The sequence below is a fragment of the Tursiops truncatus genome, chromosome 15 (genome assembly GCF_011762595.2).
Source record: "Tursiops truncatus isolate mTurTru1 chromosome 15, mTurTru1.mat.Y, whole genome shotgun sequence".
Classification (NCBI taxonomy): Eukaryota; Metazoa; Chordata; class Mammalia; order Artiodactyla; family Delphinidae; genus Tursiops; species Tursiops truncatus.
Window position 1 is genome coordinate 25,042,186 of NC_047048.1, and position 18,740 is coordinate 25,060,925.

The window sequence follows — 18,740 nt, forward strand, 5'->3', positions numbered from 1 at the left end:
GATACCCATATATGTGCACATGTGTTTGTGTATCTGCATATATGTCCATGCATGTATATTCGTGGATATCTGTATAACTCTAAATACAGAGAAAGCCATCTGCTAGGATACACACTGAAACTTTTATCAGAGGTTATCACTACAGAGGGAGGGGGTTTTGAGGGATAAAAGATAAAATTTACTTCATATACTTCTAAACACCTTGATTTTTTTCACAAAGCTCATGAATTCACATATTACTTATATAATTCTTTTTAACAATATTTTAAGCTGCTTGCAAGTAAAGGGTTCTAGTAGATCAGGGTTTCTCAGCCTTGGCACTGGTGACATTTGGTCTGTCCCGTATAGCATGGCAGGATGTTTAGCTCCATTCCTGGCCTCCACTGACGAGATAACTGCACCACTCTCCCTCCCTTACGGTTGTAACGACCAAAAATGTCTCCAGACGTTGCCAAATGTCCCTGGAGACATTGAGAATCACTGCATTCAATCAAACCAGTTCATAAGCTTGGCCAGAATTTGGCCAGAATTACCATACTCCACTTACAACTTACAAAACATGAGTATTTGCACACGTAGGAAAGCCACTCTCCTAGTTAGCGCAGCCCTGTGGGTCACACTGACAACTTCCCATCATAAAAGACTAAAGTACTCTCCCCTCTTACCTTATCATACAAGGGGATCATAAAGTAACCATTGTTAGGGGCACAGTCTGTCTGGTATTTCAAAGTCCCATGCTTGGTGTACAACTTTATCTAGAAAGGAAGGAAAGAAAAGAGAAGTCATAATATCACTGTTGAGAATTAGCTACATATAATGCACCTGAATGCATTCAGTCAAAATGCATTTGCTGAGGACCCACCATATGAAGCTACTAACACTAGGCATTAGGACAGAGGGAAATAAGACAAGTATCCCCAAAATAATGTGATTTGATATTTTTCAGGTTAGAAACTATCTCCCAAAGTCATTTTTTTCAATGTTTTTCAGTTTATTTTAGTGTCTGTCTCTACGTTGTTTCTGGGTCTAAAACAAATTTTCAAAGTTTGCTGTTAGTAAGGGGCTTGTTAAAATGCAATTCCTGGGGCGGGTTGGATTGGAAGTTTGGGGCTAGCAGATGCAAGCTATTATATATAGAATGGATAAAAAACAGGTCCTACTGTATAGCACAGGGATCTATTTTCAATATCCTGTAATAAACCTTAATGGAAAAGAATATGAAAAAGAATATATATATATGTATAACTGAATCACTTTGTTGTACACCAGGAACTAAACACAACACTGTAAATCAACTATACTTCAATTTTTTGTAAAGTACCTTAAAAAAAATGCAATTTCTGAGCCCCACGTCTGTTTCTAAAATAGAAGGTCTGAGGTGAGGGCCAGGGATCTGTATTATTTACCCCAAAGAGTCCCAATGCTTGGAGTAACATCCATCTAGAAACTTTTAATGTTAATAATCCGTAACTATGATAACAGAATTGGGTCACACCAGCTAAGAAGATGTATAAAGCAGCAGACTCAGAACGCGCGCACTTAGGAAAGGAACACAGTGAAATTACGTACAGACTGCAAGCTCCCCGTGGGCGGTGACCACAGCTTACATTCCATGGCGCCTGGGTCAGTGTCTTATTTAGTGTAAGTATTCAATAAATACTCAAACTTGTTCACAGGCCATAAAGAAATTCAGATGCATGCACTGAAAGCAGGGACTGAAAATCCAGCTGTCCAGAGGGGCCATGGAAGTCCTATCAAGGGGCATTCACCTAAAGAGAGACAGATCGCTACTTAACCCAAGCCAAGTTTTGCAGCCCAAAGATCAGCTGGTTTTCCAGAGAAATCAGGAATGCAGTTTTTAATGTGAAATCTCCTGATTGTTAAAGAATTAGCAACCAATATAGTTTTTCTTTTTTAGGGATTTCTGTCTGCTCTGTTCACTGAACTGAATATCCCCACCAGACACAAGGCTTTTGCACATGCCGGGGCTCACTCAACAGTTACTGACTGAATGAATATGATGGAAAAACACCCAGAAGGGAAGAGAGCTGGAGAAGAGTGAAGGTAGTTTTACTGGGACACAGAAAACACAATCAAGAAATGATTGTGAAATATCTTACTTACATTTCTTTCATAAAGCACAGGTCAGGGTACAGAATGGCAATATACATTACACGTATGAAACACCTCATTTCACAATCGGAAATTAAGAAAGAATGAGTGTCTCAGACCACCTGGACAGGCAGCCCTAGGGCTCAGGGAACACATTTCATACCAGGTCACAAAACCTGCCCTCTGCTCTCAAGGTCACTATTAGTGTGTGGGGTGGGAGTGCCCCTTACTGCCTTCACTTCCCTCCTGGAGCCCCAGGAAACTACAAGTTGCAAAGCCTTTCCAGGCGGCTTCTGGAATGTCCTGTGCCCACAACCCAGGAGGTGGCATGGGCACCCAGAGATCCTAGGAGCCCTGCCACTGTCAGTGGGTAGATTCATTAAACGCCTGACTTCTTAAGACCAATCATCTTGAAGGTGACGATTGATTAACTTCTTCAGAAAATACATGATGCTGGGTTCTGCTGCCTCTCACCCAACACCATCTTACAGGAATAAAAATTGGGACTTGGAGCAAGGCCAGGTCAAAGAGCTAGTGGGATGGGAATCTACTTCCTACCCCTCCCCCAATCCTCAGTAACCTACTTTGTAGAACACAATGGTCCAACCCTTGCAGCCATCCAGCTACCAGCACAGAAGCAGCTCAATGTGCTTTCAGACAGACAGCCTTTGGGGTCTTAGTCCCCTCTCCCTTCTCTTTTTCAGCCACTTCCTTTTTTCTCTCTCAAATTCCCTTTTCTGCCCCATCATCAGTAACCTCCTGAAACAGAGGCCAGCCCTCCCTCCATCTGTCCTGCAAGTGACTTTCTATCCCTACCTCTATCTATCTCCCTTCCTCTCACAAGCTTTCTGGGTCATAATTCCACTAGGCTAATAATCATCTAACTGAACAGGGCTTTGCAACTTAATAAAAAGACTTCTGCACAAATCTCTAGCGTAATTCCAATAACTACCCAGTACAGGCAGCTGACAACTCTCCATTTTCAGAGGAAAAGGGGTCCCATGGGAGAAACCAGGGAAATTAAAAATACAGTTTCCCAGCCCCAGAGATGCCAAGAGAGATCTACTGGGTCAGGATCTCTGGGATGGGAATCCATGCTCTTTAAAAGCTCCCCAGGGTGGTTGGAGGAGCAGTGGATTAGAACTTTGCAGGGACTCTCTGTTGTGTGGGTAAGACTTGCTGTCTCTAGGTTCTGGAATATAGGTTTCAGAAATCTGAGTTTCAGGAAGTCTGGGTTCCTGGGAGTTTGAGCATCTGGGGTATCAGTCCTAAGGGGTCTGGGTCCTGCTGAGACTGGGTTTTAAGAGATCTGGGGCCTGGATTCTGCGGATCTGGAGTTTAGGTTTTGAAGAATCTGGGGTCTTGATTTGCAGGATCCTTAGTTTTGCGTGACCTAATAAAAGTTTTAGACCACCATCATCGTCACCAAAAATGTCCCTCACACCCATGTGCACATACCTTCGGGGCCCCGACCCCGCCCCCACTCCGTAGCTGACCCCAAGATAAGAACCCCCACTCCAGCGCGACTGGGGAGGAGATAGTGGAGACCCGCGGAGAGCGGCGCCTTTAAAAAGGAAAGGACTCCCAGAGTGGGGGGCTGGTGGCAACTGCCTGGTGTCAGAAGCGAGGCCACCGCGGCTCAGAGAGGTTGAGCGATTGGCCCGGGGTCACACAGCGAGCTCTGGGCCGCGGGGCGGGCGCTCACCTCGATGAGCGAGTAGTTGATCTCCACGTCCGACTTGACGAAGCCCCCGCAGCCCACCACGATGTCCTCGGAGCCGCGCGCCGGCCCCACGCCGCTCAGCAGCAGCATCACGGTGGCGACCACCACCACCGACCCCGGCGGCCCCACGCGCCGGCGCTCCCGCATGGCCCTGCCTCTGCTGCCAGACCCTCCGCAGGCCTCCAGGTCCCGCCCCTCAAACCGCACGCGGACCGCGGCTTCCTCCTCCGCTGGCGGCTGACAGCCCAGTCCCCGCCCCGACTCGGCCGCGCGTGCGCGATCCGGCCCCACGCCCACTCCCCCAGGCAAAAGAATTATGGCGCATGCTCAGCAACAAAACGAGACCATTTGTGCCCTCTGGAGGCCTGGAGGACTCCGCGCACCGTCTGGCAGGTGCAGTTGCAAGGTGTGTGCATACAGTCATAAACTACAAAGCTAAACCCTACTTTGGAATTCAGTAGCACTGAAACTGGAAAGGACGAGAGACTGTTGATCGAAGTATCCAACAACTTTCCCAAATCTTTTTGACGGTAAATTTCACAAGTATAATCTCAAACCCCTTTTAGGGATTTGTGTCAACTGATGTATTTTTCCGTGATAAATGATGAATTAGCTTTTTTTTTTTAAAAGAAAAACATGTCATTTAAGTTCAGCATAATAGTTAAAAGGTATTTAAATTTTATTTAATCCCAGCTCTAATTACATTTGTATAGAAACAAACTTTGAGGGTTTTCCCCCAGTAAGCAAGAGATGCATGCAGTTTGATTTACTTTGAACTAGCTCCGTGAGACGATGCATGATTTGTCTGCAAATAAGTTCAAAAATCAGCACGTTATATTTTGTCCTAAGACTGAATGTATAACATAGTGTAGATGAACTACAAGTCACCACATCAAAATAGACAAAAATTGCTTTTCTGACCTGATATTTGAAAGTCTTCCATTTTATTCCTGAAAACATCAAGTGCTTTACTTTGATAGTTTTTAATACTTTGTTTCTAAGTGATGAGGTAAGAGAGAAGATTTCCCACTGAAATTTGCCATTGTGGCTAAAACTCAAGCAATATAATACAATTATGAATCACAATGATTTTAAACTACACAATTGTCAAAACCTTCACATTGGCTACAATGCAACGATACACCCACTGAGGATTTCAATCATGAGCGCATCAGATTTCTGCTTCTCACTCTGCATTCTCACTACAAATACAGTGAGATTCTCAACTGTTCAATTATAAAGAGAAACTATTTAAATAATGGTTTTATTTTCTGAGGTTCATTATTTATCATTACAATGGAAACAGATGCCCTTTACTGTCCCTAACATAAATCCCTGGTTTGTCTTAGCAAATTACCAGGCGGGTGAAAGCCATCGATTAGGAAATGCTGGCCTATGGAATCCTCTTATCTTACAGAATGGTAAACCAAGGCCCAGAGAGGGAAAGGGACTTATCTAGGGCTCGGCACACAGCCATGTGTTGTTCAGAGAGCTGGAAAGCAGGCTTTGGGATGCCCGAGTTCTGTTCTTGGCTCACCTACTGATTTCCTCTGTGTTCTTCCTGCCTTCCTAACCATTCTCCCTCAAACTTTCACCATTCCCCTCAAATTCATCTTCAGGTATACAAAGAAATAAAGCACTAGGACTGTGGCAATGCCAACTGCAGCGGGGGTTTCAGGGAGAGGGGGCTCAAGCCTCCCCATAATTTCCATCAGCCTCCACCAAAACCACCTCAAATAAACAGACGTGATCTGAATGTAAACAGCAGACCATCCACACTCAGCCTCAAGACAGATCCTTGAGTTTCTGTGTCCCTGCTCTTCCAGAACTCCCAGGCAGGAGGACAGCTGAAGGCATACTGCCTAGGCCCCAGGCCAGGGCTGGAGAAACTCAGAAAAGGAAAGGGGAAAAGGCCAGGGAACCCATGCTGTGGAAGCCCTGCCGGAGGCACAAAAAAGAAGACAAGAAGTAACAGGGCAGCATGGAGAGCGCAAAGGATTTGAATTCTTCACTCAAACTGAGCACCTGTGCTTGTCGGTCTGAAAAAGCTGAGTCTTTCCTTCCTATTTTGAAAGGAATACATGCTCATTGCAGAAGGAAAGAAAATAGAAAAGGGAATGCAAGGAAAAAGGAAAATTAGGATTCCCATGACCACTGCTTTAGAGCATTTCCATCTTTTCATCTATGCATATATGTTACATAGAGTCATCTCTCAAAAGAACTCGTGGCTGGGGACACACCTTGCTTTAAGACCCAGAGGAAGAAGGTAAATGACTTGACTTCCTTCCCCACTTTCCCCAATTTAAGCATATACTTCTTTCCTTTGGAAACATATCACAGGCTTCTGCAATGGCGCTTTGAACCACAGCTTAGTAACCTAGGGATGAAATAATACTACTAATGCTAATAAGAGCTAACTCCGCTTGCGCGTTTACTGTGTGCCTGGCACTGTGCTAGACGCTTTGTTAGTCATCTTAAAATCTTCCCCCCACCGTAGAGGCAGACAATGTCCATCCCACAGGTGAGGAGACTGCGGCTCTAACTAACCAGGCAGTGCCCCCATCCCCCGTGCCGGTTGTTGGACATGTGCACACCTGTTGGGTTCACTTATCAGGATAAATTCCTGGAATTGTTGGTCCACAGTATTCGGGAAGCTTGCGATGACATTTGTTCCAGGGAGAAGGGGGGTCATATGGGGATGCCGCTGCACTTTCTGGGGCTCCGGGAACCCCTCCCCCGCTGCCTGCTGGGGCCTCCCTTAGCGCCCCTCCACCTCGCCTCCTTTCACCCCTTTGCGCCCCACCCCCGCCGCGCGGCCGGACCTTGCCCGAGGCCTTGCAATCCCGGCGCTCGAATCCCCGCCCCTTGCACGGCGGAGCGCGGCCAAGGAAGCTGTCCAGGGACCCACCGACAGTCTGACAGACGGACTGACGGACGCACGGCGCCCGATGGCCGCGCCTGGCGAGCCCTGCGCGGGCCCGGAGGTGAGTGTCTCCATCCCGCCCCACTCTCCTTTTCGGGCTCGAGAGATCTCTTGGGCAGGGGAGGGGAGAGACCTCCAAACTCCCGGCCGGGAGGGGAAGAGACCTGCCAGTCTAACCGCAGGGCGGGGCGACCCCCTCAACCAAGCTGGTCCCCCGAAGAACCCAGCCCTGTTAAAGGGGCCTACAAGACCCCACCCCCCACCCCTCTCTGGTTCCTGTCTCATCAAAGGGTTTTAGTGGGAGGGTGGCAGTGATGCAGTAGGGGGAGAATTAAAGCAGCGTCTTCTAAACTCACATTCACACTTCTCAGATAAGGAAAGGCCAGCAGAAGGTCTGAGTTAAGAATTACAGATGGCGATCTCCAGTAGAACAAGCTGCGGGCTCAGACAGGCCAGCATGGACTCAGCTCTGCCACTTCTATTTGTGTGAGCCTGAAGGAGTCTGTTCCCCTACCCCCCAAGCCCGTGCCTCAGTTTCTGGTCTATGAAATGGGGACAGTAATACCCACCTCCTACAGTGGTTATGAGTCTGTGCCCAACACTCGTCAGAGAGCCCAGGTCTCCCAGATTCTAGGACCGGACTGCCTTTGTTCAGATCCCAGCACCACCACTGTCCAACTGGGTGACATCAGCCAACTTACTCAGCCTCTCTGGGCCTCAGCTGCCTCATCTGCAAAATCAGTATGACTGCATCTACTTCATAAGATTGGGGTTAGGGCTAAAGAAGTTGAGAATTATGAAGTACTCTAAAGAGTGCTTAGCACATTTTCATGTAAATGTTAGGGGTCCAAAGAGTTGCCTGGCCCCCTAAGCAGGTGAGTTTGGGATCCCTGTGTTGTACCATCATAAGAGTCACCCTGGTGTTCCCTCAGGTCTGGAACCAGACGGAGCCCCAGCCCGCCGCTGACCGCCTGCTGAGCCTGTGCTTCCTGAAAACAGCAGGGGTCTGGGTGCCCCCCATGTACCTCTGGGTCCTTGGCCCCATCTACCTCCTCTACATCCACCGCCATGACAAGGGCTACCTCCAGATGTCCCACCTCTTCAAGGCCAAAATGGTAGCCACTGCCCCTGGGAGCCTGTAACCAGACAATAGTAGGGGGTCGGGGGAAACAGGCTGGAACCTGGCAGAGACCCCAAAGTAGGCACTTCTTCTATCAAGGAGCACACAGTGTGGGGACAAGAAGGGACCCTGTTAATCAAACAGAGCAATACTCCAGAGGCTACAGAGGGAAACTCAGTGGAATAGATTCTCCCAAACAGATCTGGTAATAATAAAAACCATATATCCACAAACACAGCCCCGGACACCCACACATCCAGTTTATGGCCATCACAGCCCAGCATTCCCCAAAGTGTGCAGTGTACACTCCTGGGATACACAAGGTGATTCTAGGGCCATGCTAGGATGAACCTTTTAAATGTTTAACAGCTATGCATTGATTTTTGTGTTTCCCCACTGGCGGTACTAAAGAACAGTTCTTAAAATTGTTATGTATTTATTTGACAGTGTTAGAAAAACACTGGCATTGCAAGTGTGAGCTTTTCTGCTCATCCTCCCGTTTTCCAGACTTCTACAAGAATGCCCTCCAAGGTTCATTTATTCCCATACCACCTTGTAAATTTTTGACCTGTTGCCCACCACCTATCCAGGGTTGGCACACTCTTCCTTAAAGGGCCAGATAGTACATGTCTGAGGCTTTGAGGATCATGTGGTCTCTGTCCCCACTACTCAATTCTGTTCTTGCAGCAGCCACAGACAACGGTAAACAAATAGATGTGACCGTGTTTCAATAAAAGTTTATTTATAGTCACTAAAATTTGCATTTCATATAATTTTCACATGTCATGACATATTAGACTTTTTAAAGTCTTGTTCAGTGATTGAAAAATGTCAAAACCATTCTTAGCTCAGAGGTGATACAAAAACAGGCAGGAGGCCAAACTCAGCCTGCAGGTGGTAGTTTGACCCCTGCTTGAGACTAACTGAAATGTTCAATAGTTTCTCCAGTGTGCCCAGGTCTGCCCACTTTCTTGATTTCTCTTGTTCAAAAGAGAGACCAATGTGTCTTAGAGCAGGCCTGGAGACATATCAGTCCCAACAGAGAGTTCCTCCTTGATTTAATAGTAGGGAGGGAAAGAGACTTAAAGAGGGTATAACTTTTTCACCTAGAGAGTAAATTTCATTTCATGCTGTTCCTTCATCCCTAAAGCATCCTCCCGTGCATTATGGGAGCGCCGCTGGCATTTTGGAAACCACCGAGTTGGCTTGGGCCCTTGTGGTGCATTATTTATATGACAGTTACAGGTCAAGATTGAACTGCATCACCCCTTACAACTTTTTCTTTCACGTCAGCACTGTTTAATGATCACATTGGTACGTTACAGTGCCCCATCCAGAGCCACTGTCCAATTGGATGTGGGGGCACTGTCCAGTTGGCTGCCATCTTTCTTCCCAGCCTCCCACCAGCCTTATCCAAATTTGTTTCCCCAGGTGCTTGGCTTCGCCCTCATAATCCTGTGCACCTCCAGCGTGTCTGTGACTCTTTGGAGAATCCAGCAGGGAACACCCCAGGCCCTAGAGTTCCTCATACACCCCACCGTGTGGCTCACCACAATGGTAAATGACATCCCCAGACATGCTGGCTTGTCCCTAGCTGCTGCTTTTCGTGCCCTGGTGGAGGGCATGGGGCAAAGCGGGGCTCCTTCTCTACCCTCTCTTCCCCCACCCTTCCCTGCCTCTGTCCACCTCCCACCTGACTCTCTGATCCAGAGCTTCGCCGTGTTCCTGATCCACACTGAGAGGAAGAAGGGGGTCCAGGCGTCCGGGGTGCTCTTTGGGTACTGGCTGCTCTGCTTTCTCTTCCCAGCCACCAGCACCGCCCAGCAGGCCTCACAAGGGGTAAGTGGGGGCCTGGGCCACCTGGGAACCAGTAGGGCAGTTTCAGGCCTTGGGTCCCATCCTTCCTCCTCGCCTTTCCACCCATGGCTTACTCTCTACACAGAGACACACACACCACAAGTGCTTAAACTCAAGTGACACACAAACACATTTCACATCGAAGTTCCCATCATCCCATACCTTTTTAGCAACACAAATTCCCATTGTCTTACACACTCAAGTCACACACTTCACTTGCACACACTTGTATGAACCCATTCACGCATCACACAACCACAGACTCTGAAACATCACACACAAACGCACAGACACACACACACTCGCCTGCACACGTCCACTCACACTTACTGCCACCCAGGTGTGGCTATGCCTTCAAGCTCCTACAGGACTCAGGCACAAATGTCCCACATGCACACACTCACACACACTGCGTAGGCATTGAAACACTGTTGGTTTGAAACCTCAGGGGTTCCCGGGTGAAATTAGAAGCCGGCCCCATACACGGAGGGCCTGGAGAGACCAAAGAAAGAGGCAGCCACTGCAGATCAGTAGGTGACGATTTTAACGAGCAAGGGAACTTACCTACGAGGCTTGTCTTGGGTGATGCAAGAGAAGTTGATCTCTGCACCCACCTGCCAGAATCTTAACAGTTTTTAGAAGATTTAACAGGGTTCAGTCACATGTACTGTCCAGAGGGTCTCATCAACACATTGCTCTTTCAAGGAAAGGCTGCATCCTTGAAGTAGTTCCTAGTGCAGGAACAGTGTGGCCACAATGCACATTTCAAGGACAGGGGAGGGGGGAGGAGCCTCCAATTGCTGGGTCCAGCTCACAGGTCAGCCAGCGGTCACGACCTCTGGATGGCCTCCTCCAGCACACACCTGCACTCACTCTGACTCCATGTACCTGCACGTTTCCCCTCATTCTCACCTATTCTCACCCTCACCCATGCTCCCATTTACCCATATTTACACACTCATTTTGCACACTCACCCATATTTGTTTCCCTACCTGGGAGGCAGCGTTTCCATGTTAGGGGGCATGATCTGCACAGAGAAAAATATATAACCTCAACAAGGGTTTCTCAACCTCAGCACCCTTTACGTAATTCTCTTTTGGGTGGGGGCGGGGGGAGGTGTCCTGTGCACTGTAGGATGTTGCACAGCATCCCTGGCCTCCACCCACTAGATGCCAGTAGTACCACCCCATTATGGTAACCTGTGTCTACAGACAATGGCAAATGTCCCCTGGGGGCAAAATCTCCCCAATTGACAACCACTTGCATAGCTGGCGCACTCACCCAGGACGTCGGATAAGGAAACCAATCAGAGGCTGCTGGTCATCATTTCAAGAGCCAAATGGTTACTCTGTCCTGCTCGTCAAAGTAGAAGGCAGAGGGCTTCCCTGGTGGCGCAGTGGTTGAGAGTCTGCCTGCCGATGCAGGGGACATGGGTTCGTGCCCCGGTCTGGGAAGATCCCACATGCCGCGGAGCGGCTGGGCCCGTGAGCCATGGCTGTTGAGCCTGCGTGTCCGGAGCCTGTGCTCCGCAACAGGAGAGGCCACAACAATGAGAGCCCCGCGTACCGCGAAAAAAAAAAAAAAAAAAGTAGAAGGCAGAGAAACACCTTCTGTCCTTAAGGACAGATTTCTTTACAAAGCAATTTTCGTAACTAATGGGAAAATTCCACAGGCCATCCACTGATTTATGAAAGGATGGGTTTCCACAGTTGACTTATCAGTTAGCTGTTTGGAACACAGCGTAGAAATAATACTATTGGGACCACCTATGCTCTGGAGCTCCATGTGCCAGGCCCTGTGGCAAGCACTTGACATCAGGAATCCAGTGAAGACTCTAATCGTCCTGTTTTAAAGATGAGGAGACTAAGGCTGAGAGAAGTGAGTGAATTCCTCAAGGTCATGCAGCTCAGGTCTGCAGAGCCAAGTCCATCTCACCCAAATTCAGAACAAACTTTCCAATAGAAACGATGGTAAAAATGACACTATGGGGAATAATGTAGTTGGAATATCAAACTGTCTACTATCTGCCCCCAAAAAACAAAAATAAAAACAAAGAAGTATAAAAAATTTAGTAGAAAAATTGTGATTTGAAGCTAGGGCTCTTGTTTTAAGCCACAAAAACTCAACTCACACTAGCTTAAGCAAAAAAGTCCAAGGGAATCTATTAGCTCATAGATGTGGGACCTGCCAGGCATTCTGACCTTTAGACCTTTAGATAACACCACCAGATCTCCATTTCTCTCTGTCCCTTGGTTCTGCTTCATTTTCCACTGGGATGGCAAGAAAAGCCCCAATTGCTCCAGACTTATGTTCCATCAGTAGCCAGGGGACTAGATGGTACTCATTAGTCAGGCCTCCATCACCTGCCCACCCCCTGGGATGGAATCAGTTCTGCATAAACCCCATACCTGAGCATGGGGAAAAAAATTAGGGTCCTCTGGCCAGAAGGGGCAAGGGATGCGAAAGCAATCATGGCACGGCAGCAAAAGCTCATGATCTAGATCAGATCATCTGTGTGACCTTGATCAAGGTGCTATCACTCCCCTGAGCTTTGGTTTCCCAACGAGTAACACAGAGCAGGTAAACCCCAGCTGGGGTCAGGGTCGGGAGGAACTTGACGAGACAGTGCATGTAAAGACTCCAGCATGTGCCCGAGGCAGAGTAAATGCTCCATGAAACCAGCTCCCTTCTTAAACCAGAGAACACTAGCCACAAGGGAGTGGGACCGGAGATTGTGGGGGGAGGGGAAGGGGGTCCTTTATTGCACAAGGAGAAAGTCAAAGTGTCCCTTCAACTCATGTCCGGGTACCTAAAGCCAGCTGTCACCTGGCTAAGGGCAAACACCCCACCTGCCATTTGTATGGACAGAATATGCATAAACCAGGTGTTTTCGAGAAGGCCAGGAACACTGGGGGTTCTGACTTTCAAAACTGGCGGCTCCGGCCCCCTGCCTGGTCACTGCTCCCAGCATCAGAAACCCTGTTCAGCCTCCACCCCTTCTCCCCTTCCCCACACCCTCCCCAATCTCTGTTCCTCAAGAGCTCAGACTCAGTGGGTCTTCTGCTTTCTCTCCCACAGGATTTCCAGAGCGACCCCTTCCGCCACCTGTCAACCTACCTATACTTGTCTCTGGTGGTGGCAGAGTTTGTGCTGTCTTGCTTCGCCGATCAACCCCCCTTCTTCCCTAAAAGTCCCCCGCAGCCTGTAAGTCACCACACCTCCAACCCAGTGCCTTGCTTGTCCCTGTTCCTCTTCTGTTCCATCTCAGCGCCCCCAAGTGATGGAAGGAAGTTAAACTAGAGCACAGGCCTTTAATTTTTTTATTCATTCAGCCAAAAGCATATTACATGTCTACCCTATTCCATGGGTTGGCCAACTCTTTCTGTCCAAGATAGAGAATATTTTAGGCTTTGTGGGCCATATAGTGTCTGTATGGCAACTACTCAAGCCTGCTTTCATAGCACAAAAGCAGACACAGACACTATGTCAACAAAGGAGCATGGCTGTGTTCCAATAAAATGTTATTCACAGAGACAGGCAGTGGGCCGGATTTGGCCTGGGCGCTGCAGTTTGCCAACATGCTCTATGCCCCAGCTCGGTACTGAGGATCTATGGTGAACAAGCGATGTCTCTGTCCTCATGCAGCTAACACCCAAGTAGGGGAACTAGACATTAATCACACAATTACACAAACGTGTGGAAAACTGCAACTGGGACTGGTTGTAAAGATTCAAGATTAAAGTGACTTGCCCAATAGAAATGCTCTGCAGGAGAAGTCCATGGTCTATGAGAGTTTACAACAGGTAACCCTGAATAAGTCTGTGAAATCAGGAAAGAATTCTCTGAGAAAAAGACAGCTGAGCTGAGAAATCATCTAAAAGGATGCTCAACAATTTGAATAATTAAGTTAAAACTGTATAGGACTTTTTCCAATGAGAGTAGCAGGAAAAAAATTAAAAATTGGTAACAAGCTGCGATGGCAAAGACGTGGTAAAATGGGCACTCTCAGGCCCTATTGGTGAAGAGTGTAATCTGTGCAGTCTTCCTGGAGCTGCTGGTAAAATCTCACTTCCTCTTCACCTCCTTCCCACATTCACTGAAGGATATTGTTGAGGACATTCTTGTCTGTGTCATGCATGGTCCTTGCTTTGAGAACTTCTTGGTCTCAGTATTATTAAAGTTGTTCTGAGCAACTGTTCATTCTTACCTTGTAGGCACTTTCAGTCCTGTGGCCAAATCCCTTTTTTGCCTTGCCTGCTAGGAAGCACCATGCCCTTTGGTATCTACTGTAGATAAGTAGGCAGGACATCTCAGTCTGTGCTTTCAGTATTAAGCTCATGGCCAGTTCATCCTGTCTTCCTGCCCTTGGTTCTCCTTACCACATACTGGCCATGGATTATGAGACCAAGTCCTCCCCCTTCTAAATCATTTGTCTTTGCAGAATCCATGTCCAAAGGCTGGGGCCTCCTTCCCCTCCAAGGCCATGTTCTGGTGGGTTTCTGGGTAAGTAAAGTAGGAGGGAAGGGGCTGGGGTGGTGCTCCCACCCACCTGCATTTGCTCCTCTTATTTGTCATCACAGCTTTTCCCCCAGGAGGTTTCCTCCGAAGCCTACCAAGGTCAGCCTGGCTTTCTCCATCCCAGACTCCATGCTTCCTTCTCAGATTTTAGTGTGTCCACCATCCACATCCCATTCCCACTCACTCACTGGGGTGAGATCTGAGTTTGAATCCTGGCTCTGTCTCTTAGATGGCCATATCACAAGCATTTGGAGTCTCAGTTTTCCCCTCTGTAAAATGGGAACATCACTGCCTTCATTAAATGTAAAGTGCTTAGTGCCTGTACATGGAAGGCACTCAATAAAATCATATCTCTATCTATTTAGTCATTCCACCAACATTTAATAAGCACCTATTATGTGCTAAGCACCGAGGATGAGGATGTAAAACACCAATTCTTTATTCACTAGAGGCTTCCAGGCTGGTGGAGAAGAGAGATGTTTCCCCAGGGTCAGCACACCAGGTACTGAGGATGCACCCACCTACTGGGCCCTCTCCTGACCACACCACAGTCAGATCACAGTCGCACTCAGATTTGAATCCAAGCCCCACCACTTCCTGGCTGTGTGTCCTTGGGCAAGCTACTTAACCTCTCTGTGCCTCAGTCTCTGCACTAGTAGAATGAGGATCATAATAGCATCTACCTCATAGGGTTTTGAGGATTAAGTGAGATAAGGTTTATGAAACACTTAGAAAAGGATGTGGCCCATAATGAGTATTATATAAAGTGGTTGTTAAATAAATGAAGAATAGGATACTCTGAGGGTGTGGAATTGGTGAAAAGAGCATAGAAATCTGCTAAACATCTCTAGAGAGAATCTAGCCCTCTGTTTCCCAAATGTAGGCACTTATGGACCATTCTTCAAGCTTTTTGCCTTATTGGGGTATCGCTCAAACTCTATTTACTTAATGAATTTTCTTTGAATCAACTCATTTTTTTCTACTTTAATAACCTTTTAAAAAGGAAACTTTCTATCGCTACCAAAATCAGAAAAATCTAGAATCCCTTGCCATGTAGAACACCAAAAATAATTTTAGTGAAAACCAAGTATTGTGAATAATTTCTGGATCCAAACTGTTGCTTGCCTGAGTTTGCTCTGCATTAGAAAAGGGAACTGGAAAGTCTCAAAGAGGAGCTCAAGACCAGCTCCAAACAACACCTTCTCCTTGGTGTCATGAGAAAGATGAAAGAGACCTAAAAAGATAAGAACACTCCTGCTGTGGAAGTCTGCAGTCGTTAATTTCTTGTGTGTGCGTGTTGGTTTGAAAACTGGCCCCAATAGACGGTAGGCTTGGAGAGACGGAAGAAAGAGGCAGCCACTCCAGACTGGTAGGAGGCAGGGTTAACAAGGAAGAGAACTTACATATGAGGCTTGTCTTGAGTGCCGCAATATAAGTAGATCTCCACACCTGCCCACCAGAATCTCAACAGTTTACAGAGAGGCCTTAACAGGGTTCAGACACATACACCGTCCAGATGCTATAACACTTAACTACTGCATCCTTGAAGTAGCTCCTAGTGTGAGAACAGTGGGCGGAATGTACATTCCAAGGACAGGGGAGGGAGGAGCCTCAGATTGCCTGGGTCCAGGTCACAGGTCCACAAGTGGTCACATCCTCTCGATGACCTCCTCCAACAATGCACCAACTACAGTCATCTCATATACCAGTCCCAAGTGATGGGAAACACTCTTATTTTAAGGTGAGAAAATTGAGGTCCATTGCTGGGCAGTGACTTGCCCAAGGTCACAGGGCTGAAAAGTAGTGATTTTTATTTGACAAATCTTGTGCCCTGAGCCAGGATGTGAGGATACAGAAGAGGGAGAATCAAGGCAAGTACTGTCTTTGCCCCTATGGAGCTTACTGTCCAGTGGAGGAGAAAGACTAAATAAATAATCAGACTGAAAAATTAAATAATGATAATTGCAGCAAGCATTATAAAGAAAAAGCTCAGGAAACTAGAGGATCTTGCAATGGGAGAATCTACCAGGACTTGGGTGTTGTGGGTCATCAAGTGGGCTTTTAAGGAAATAACGTCTAGGCCAGAGGTGAAGGGCAAGTAAGAAGTGGCAGGGAAAAAGTTTTAAGCAGAGTGACGTGCATGTGCAAAGGTCCTGAGGCCAGGTGGCTGGAGCAGTGACCGAGGAGGAGAATGGGTACATTTAAAGCTGAGGGAGGAGTTCAGGTTTCCTCCACAGTAATAGTTTTCAACTCTGGACTTCTGACTCCTAGGGAGGTTTATTTCCCCTGTCACATGTCAACCTTTGGTTAAGTCACTTAATCTCCCTGAGCCTCTGTTTTCTTTCTTTTCTGTAAAATGGATCAATAGTAATCTACTGTATAGGCTCACATGAGAATTAAATGAGATGTTCTTTGTAGACCGAGAAGTGCCCCCCAGTGTTAGTGCAGTTAGGTAAATTGCTTTCCTTGTACCGAGGGGCCAGCAGAGGTGCAGAGAGGTGAAGTGACTTACCTAGGGTCACACAGCTACCAAGCCAGGACCCTTCAGGGGCAGACACAGGAGGAGCTTGCTCTGGTGATCCTCTTTTACAGGTTAGTTTGGAGGGGCTACTGGAGGCCGCTGGGACCAAAAGACCTCTGGTCGCTTGCGAGAGAAAACTCCTCAAAAGAACTTGTTTCCCAGCTTGAAAAGGAATGGACAAGGAACTGCAGTGCAGCCCAGCGGTGAGTGTGTGGAAGATGGGAGCTCAGCCCAAAGCTCGGTCAGCAAATCACTCGACCCCAAATACAACCACGCCCCTACTCCAGGCTCCAACCACCACGGTCCCCTCCCTGTCAGCTCACCTCACTAAGCATTAGCAGGCCGGGCTCAAGATGCTTTTCCTCCCAGAGTGCTTTGCAGGTTCCAAAAGGATATTGACAGAGGGGGAACCTCTCCAGGCTCCCAGAAGGAAGCTCGGATGGTGGGATGGAGGCAGGGAACAGAAGGACTATTTTAAGACTGGGGGTGGAGAGGTAGGTATGGTCCATAACATGCAGGCAACTACTCACTTATTACTTAACCTGAGTGATTAGTTTCCTGGCCTTTAGTTTTCTTATCTGTTCAAGGGGGATGCCATTAGCCCTAGCTCATAGCTTGTGGGAGATGAAAAAAAAAAAAAATGATTCATAGTAAAGAACTTAGCGAATTTCTTAAAAATGGTAAAAGGTCCAGCAATATCAGTTATCCAGAGGATTTCAATCTTTTACTAGTCCTGCCCACTCTGCCTCACTCTTGCCCTCTCTGGCATCTCTGGAAACTTCTGAGAAGTGCTCAGAGCCTGAGGAACCTGGTTTGTGAAACTTTGGTCTAGAGAAATAAGCCCTCCAATAGGATTAATTAAACCCGGGTTAAATGTAGCCCTGCCATCGAGTGGTAGATGACCTTGGACAAGTCGCTTGACCTCCCTGGAGCCAGGTATTTCAGGGCACAGACAAAAGTAGCTCTGTGGGAAGAGTTACAGGGTCCCCCTGCATACTCTATGATTTTGTGGTGGTTGTTGTAGGTGGCTAAATCCCACAAATTAGAAGGAGCCAGAGAGAGACAGAGTCTGCTGGCTCACATAGCTGAGAAGGTAGGTCTGGCCTCAGGTGTGGCTGGATCCAGGACTTGAATGATGTCCAAATTCTTTCCCTCCATCTCTCAGCTCAGCTGTTGTCTGGGCACTGGTCTCTCCATGACGCTTGTCCTGTATCATGCCAACTCAGCAACCCCTACTACCATCCACATAGAAAATCCCAAGGAAGGCCTTTTATTGGCTGGCTTGAATCCTGTGCCTCTCAGGGGCCAATCCCAGGGCTGGAGAGCAGGACCCATAATTGGCAGTCCCTTCAGAGCCACACAGGGAGGAGCTGCTCCCCAAAGGAAGGGAGTATGTTTTCCAAAAGGGGTAAGTAATATGAGCAACTCAAAACAGCAGCTCTCACTCTCACCCCAGGCATATCTTACTGTACTGTGAGTTTAAGTACAGCTTAAGTGAGTTTTGAGTGGCAGAATTAATTCAAAAGGACCCTGGAGGTCTTGTCCACCCTCTCCCAGCTCTCACCTCCCCTGCCAGCCTGGGAATGATAGTCACCCAGTGTTAGAGCTATAGCACACAGAAACATTCTCCAGAAGAGTTTGAGGATCCGTGAACAACTGACAGAAAGAGAGGAGGATGGCAGATCTGGTTCAGGCATTTTCTAAGCTGACTGATTACACACCAAGAGAACTTTGGTTTTATTTCTAAAATATTTTGCAACCTTTGGGGGAAGGGAGAGGACGTCATCTTAAGAGGTCACAGACCAATCTGTCTGCTGGCCAAGTCAGGGTCACAGGTGTGTTTGGCCAGCACGGTGTCTTGTTGTTTAAGGATTTTTCTTTGTTTTGCTTTCTAATAAGTCATGAACATTTAAAATGTTGGAGATGTCACATGAAAATCTGGAATTTTGGCCTCTCTTAAAGTAG

At 47.5% G+C, this 18,740-nt stretch overlaps 2 protein-coding genes across 4 annotated transcripts in view; one reads left to right on the forward strand and one right to left on the reverse strand.

The window, feature by feature from the left end:
- LOC101317021 (BOS complex subunit NOMO1) overlaps positions 1 to 4,071 on the reverse strand; it is a 52,550-nt gene extending 48,479 nt beyond the window's left edge. Inside the window, exons 1-2 of one of the 3 annotated variants that reach the window (XR_012326093.1) lie at positions 3,818 to 4,071; positions 666 to 755 (exon numbers count right to left, since the gene is read on the reverse strand). Coding sequence is in view for 2 of the 3 variants with exons in the window: in XM_033841155.2 (XP_033697046.1) it covers positions 666 to 755; positions 3,818 to 3,982 (255 nt within the window). In the remaining variant the exon portion in view is untranslated. The remainder of the gene's footprint in view (positions 1 to 665; positions 756 to 3,817) is intronic. The other 2 variants (XM_033841155.2, XM_033841154.2) reach the window with 2 other exon arrangements.
- Positions 4,072 to 6,783: 2,712 nt separating this feature from the next.
- ABCC6 (ATP binding cassette subfamily C member 6) overlaps positions 6,784 to 18,740 on the forward strand; it is a 55,736-nt gene continuing 43,779 nt past the window's right edge. The window contains exons 1-7 of the mRNA XM_019928631.3: positions 6,784 to 6,819; positions 7,691 to 7,873; positions 9,310 to 9,435; positions 9,589 to 9,717; positions 12,815 to 12,940; positions 14,178 to 14,239; positions 16,847 to 16,978. Of these exons, the coding sequence (XP_019784190.1) occupies positions 6,784 to 6,819; positions 7,691 to 7,873; positions 9,310 to 9,435; positions 9,589 to 9,717; positions 12,815 to 12,940; positions 14,178 to 14,239; positions 16,847 to 16,978 (794 nt within the window). The remainder of the gene's footprint in view (positions 6,820 to 7,690; positions 7,874 to 9,309; positions 9,436 to 9,588; positions 9,718 to 12,814; positions 12,941 to 14,177; positions 14,240 to 16,846; positions 16,979 to 18,740) is intronic.